Source organism: Octodon degus, unplaced genomic scaffold (assembly GCF_000260255.1).
Source record: "Octodon degus isolate 3935 unplaced genomic scaffold, OctDeg1.0 scaffold00044, whole genome shotgun sequence".
In the NCBI taxonomy this organism is placed as follows: domain Eukaryota; kingdom Metazoa; phylum Chordata; class Mammalia; order Rodentia; family Octodontidae; genus Octodon; species Octodon degus.
In genome coordinates this window covers 9,576,865-9,581,587 of record NW_004524620.1, presented here as the reverse complement: position 1 = coordinate 9,581,587, position 4,723 = coordinate 9,576,865, and the positions used below count along the sequence as shown (strand labels likewise).

The 4,723-nt window shown below is 39.6% G+C and overlaps 1 protein-coding gene across 1 annotated transcript in view; it reads right to left on the bottom strand.

Moving 5' to 3' along the window:
• Positions 1-4,723, bottom strand: part of Ccdc171 (coiled-coil domain containing 171) — a 533,698-nt gene that overhangs the window by 419,406 nt on the left and 109,569 nt on the right. The window contains exon 10 of the mRNA XM_023715854.1: positions 3,143-3,281. Within this exon, the coding sequence (XP_023571622.1) occupies positions 3,143-3,281 (139 nt within the window). The remainder of the gene's footprint in view (positions 1-3,142; positions 3,282-4,723) is intronic.

Genomic DNA, 4,723 nt, shown 5'->3' with positions numbered 1-4,723 from the left:
AATAAATAAAATTTTAAAAAATAAAAATTTAAAAATTTAAAAATTTAAAAAATAAAAAAAGAAATGCACAGTATAGTTGTCCAAACCATCCTGCTTACATACATAGATAAATCTTTCCTCCCCCCCACTCCTTCTCCTGTCCTTCTCTACTGAGTAACTCTTTCCTTTTCAATACGTTCATTCCCTTTTACCAGTGTCTACTGTACCCTTCAGATTCCATTTTTCTCTTTCAGGTTTTCACACTAAGGAAACAAAGATCTGTAACTACTTTCAGCAATCCATCAAACTTTGAAGAAACAATTAATTAGTCTACAACTGTCACAACTGTTACCAACCAACAGAGCTTAATTGAAAGAGTGCCAAGCAAACAAAGGTTTCTGGTGAGCTACAACGTGCCTTATTTTGGACCATTAACCAAACAATAATAATAATAATAATAATAATAATAATAATAATAAATTTATGTATTTGGCCTCACTGCAGAGCTTGGACTCATGGTGATCCTCCTCCCCAGCACTGGCATTATAGGCATGCACCACCATGCCCAGTTTCAGTCACCAGCTTGGTGTGGGGCCAGCATGGCATGAGGTACAGGGGATTGAACCCAGGTCCTTGTGCTTGCCAGGCAGGCACTTAAGACTGCCAAGCTATCTCCCTGGCCTGTAAAAAAAATTTTAAAACACCAGTTGGCCAAAAAGTCAGTTTTTTTAGCCACGAAACACTCCTATGTTCAGTGGTAAATTCAACTAGTCTGGCTTTATTTTGTAGCTACTCACTGGCATTCCAGAAGGCCAGAATTAGAAGCAATAATGCAACTTACATTGATGATGATGTCTTCCCTATTACACTCTTCCTTATAACTCTGGGTCATTTTCCAAACTATCCAGAACACAGACTAGTAAACAAATATACCAAATCCAGTACTCAGATCGACTTTAACACATTTTACTCTACCACTGATTCTTCTTCCCAAGCTCAGGGTTGAGAGGAAGGATAGAAGCAGAGTTGTAACTCAGTGGTAAAAAGCTTGCCTAGCACACACATGACCCCAGGGTTAATCTCCACTGCAGCAAAATACAAATAAAAAGGGAGGGCAGGGAATTAGCTCAGTGGCATAAGCACCTGCCTCACAAGCACAAGGTCCTGAGTTCGATCCCCAGTACCAAAAAAAAATAAAAAGGGAAAGAACAGCCTAATTAATTTGGGGTGACAAACACTACAGTATACACAGAGAGCTCTAACCTTACTAAAAACTCCACATTCAAAAGACCTGAACCACAGAGTACGCAATGATGTCAATTCCCAAATCAGAACACACTGAAAATCTTGAGGTACAGACTGTATGTAATAAGGAATCGTTTGAAAATGCTGAAGAGTTTCAATTTCATCCCATCATTACCTTTCCATCTGGGCAGCACTTACTTGGCCACCAAATCACAGTATAATTGAGTATTCACCTTTTCTGAGAAAACAACATTCATTTTCCTCAATAATTGAAATCACTAAGTCTTGGGGGACAGCTGAACGACGGAGGAAGGTACAGGTGAGAAAAACAGGAGGTGATGAGGTATTCCGGTAATCATTATGTCCACCCTATTGGGATTCTCAACTAACAGCCCAGGAAGAATAATCAAAGACCACCAGAGTACCAGTGGGGTATTCTGCATCAACCAAAGAAATACATTTGGCAAAAGTTTATTGAGATAAGTACTGTACTATAGTGAAACTTGGATATGTAAAATTAATTATGTTTATTTCAATGTATCCCCGCTCTTGGGAGAGAGAACACACATCAGATTTTGGTGAGAGCTATGACAAATTTGCTAAACCAAGTATTAAAAGTATAGTCAGGGAGGAGAAGAATTCTGACTTAAGGTAGTTGGCAATGTAATGAAAATGGAACTATGGAAAGCTTGACATTGTAAGAGGTTAGAGCTAGCCATTAAAGGATATTCAGGAATTCATTAATAGAAAAGAAAAGGAGCATTTTAGTGAATGTGAGTCAAAATAATCAGAGGCTGAACAAATGCCAAACATCAAAGTGTCTGTTCAAAAGCCAGGAGCACTCAAATGTCACTGATTCAAGACAAAAAATGGCCAAGGGCAAAGAAACAGCTAAGAAGAGTTAGCATGGAGGGAAAATGGGCAGGAGCACACATAATGTGACAAGGTGGGCTGTATTCGGGAAATAACAAGAGACACTGAGTTTCTAAAGAAAGTTGACAACAGATCTATGTAAAAATAAAATAAGAAATAAAAATTTGGAGATGATGTGTGTGTTAGTTGATACATTGTGTAAACTTGGCTGAATCAGCTCTGGCAGCCAGCGTGGGGGCCTTGCCCTGCAGGTGGGCAGGGCCCAGGAATTGAGAAAGGCTTCCTGCCACCCTGCCCGACTTCCTGCCACCCTGCTCCGCTTCTGTGAAGTCCCTGTCTTCAGAGGAACTTGATCTTGGCAGCCACCCCACTTTGGAGTAGCACTGATCTTCGCCATGGAGGGCTGGTCTTCAGTCAGCGCAGGAGGAAGAGAGAGGCTTGATGGATGCCGCAGCTGCTGCCCCTCCTCTGCTCTTCATTGTTTTCTGCTGCATGAACTGCTGACATTTGCCTTGGAGCCAGCGGAATATGGACTGAACCCTCCAGTAACTGTGAGCTAAATAAACCTTTCCTTCCCTGAATTTCAGTGTCCAGTATTTGCCCCAGCAATGAGTAAAAAGTAACTAAGACAATGTGAAAGCTAGACTGCTGGGGAATGGAGACAGAATGAGCAGTTACAGAATGATCAAAAAGGAGCTCTGAAATACTTGGGTATGATTATAAAGCCCGATTTCCCCTCCACTTAGGTAATATCATTTTATGCATTTTAAATGAAAAAGAACATAACCCTGGATAATTATAAAATATTCTATAACTCAGAACTTTCACTAATTCAGTTAATTTCCTCAAGTATCCAAATCAAAGAGGTTTTATTATGGTATACTATATTTGATGTAGTTGGCATTTCCAGTTTAGAAATTTTATGTCAATGTTGCTAAAATTACTTTCATACAGTATCTCATGATACACAGTAAGGAGAACAGGGAATCTGATCCACATCAAATATGGCCAATAAAGCAAGTGCTATAGGGTTTTTTATCCTTACCATTACAAGTTCTTCCTGTAATTCACTGCAGCTTTTTTCATTATACTGAAGTCTCTTTGAAAGGTCTATAATTACTTTCTTCTGTTCCTCGATCTCTTCATTTAGTTTCTTGTTTTTGGAGACATACTCTTTTTCTAACCTGCAAAGTTAAAGTGTCAGAGCCAGTCTTTCAAATGTTTTTACCAACTTCTATAATACATCTTTAACACAAATAACTAATATACTATACATTTTCTCCTGCCACTTTTTAAAAGCTTTTTAAAGTCCACTTTTCTTTTTATTTCCAAATTAAAAGACTGTAAAGGAATAACACTTCCCTTCTGATAGCTGGTATTTGTACCATGTCCAAAGTAAAAGGACAAGGTAACAAACCAAATAGATTTAGTTAGTGTTGGGGTTGGTGAGATGGCTCAGTGGTCTAAAGCACCTATTTAGAACAAGCTAAGCTAAGCAAAGCAGAGGGACCACGGTTCAATCCCCCAGCACTACATGCCAGCCAGCCCCGCCCCCTGGTGGGCTGAGCTTGCCACACACACACAAAATAAATAAATAAAATTTAAAAAAAAAAAAAAAGATTTAGTTAGTGTTAATGTGGTCTCAATTTACTTATTTATTCATTATGTATTTTAGTAGCAATTCTTCAGGGTCTATAGGGTCTCACTATGTAGATCAGACTCGTAGTGATCCTCCTGTCTCAGCCTCTCAAGCCCTGGGATTACAGGCACATGCCACCATGCCCAGACTCAATGGCCACCTCAGTTTGCCAGGGGGTGGAAGCAGCGCACCACGTGGTACTGGGGATCAAACTCAAATCCCTGCACTTGTCTAGGCAGGCATTTAGTCCACTGAGCTACCTTGCCAGCCCTCACCATTATTTTTGATGAATAAAACCTACCTGCCACAGTTCCGTTAGGTCAGAAACTGACTCAAAACTGAGAAAATAGTTCAAATAAACCCAATTTAGAATATGCCATGATAAAAATGAAGCAAATATTTTATTTCTGAATGTCTACACAAGCAGAACTGGTGTGATGGCATGGAAAATCCAAAAAGGAGAATAATCAAAAACCACCCATTTCCAGTTCGAAAACATGTAAATTTCTCTGCAAAGGATCTGCCTTTCTATTTAAATGTTTCTCAGGTTAGTATTAGACTGTATTCTTATACAGACATATGATGAAAGGCAATTTCAAAGTATTACTTCCAAAAAGTACTTTTAATTCAAATTACAGCATCACTATTTTTGATTGGTAGCCTTCCTGATAAAAATAGTAGATCCATTTCCTCTAAATTCTAAGCTGTAATTCAGAAAATAGAGTGACACTAACATAATCAAATCCAGGGCCAGCCAGATAGCTCAGCAGAATAATAGCGCCTACTGAGGCAGAGCACAGCAGCCCAGGTTCGATCCCGACATGCTGTGCCAGCCCCACCCTGGGTACACACTGAGACAGTGATTAAGACTGGGCATGGTGGTGCATGCCTGTGATCCCAGTGCTTGGGAGGCTGAAAACAGGAGAATCACTATGAGTCCATTCTACCTAGTGAGACCCTGTAGACTCTGTACCAAATACATAAATA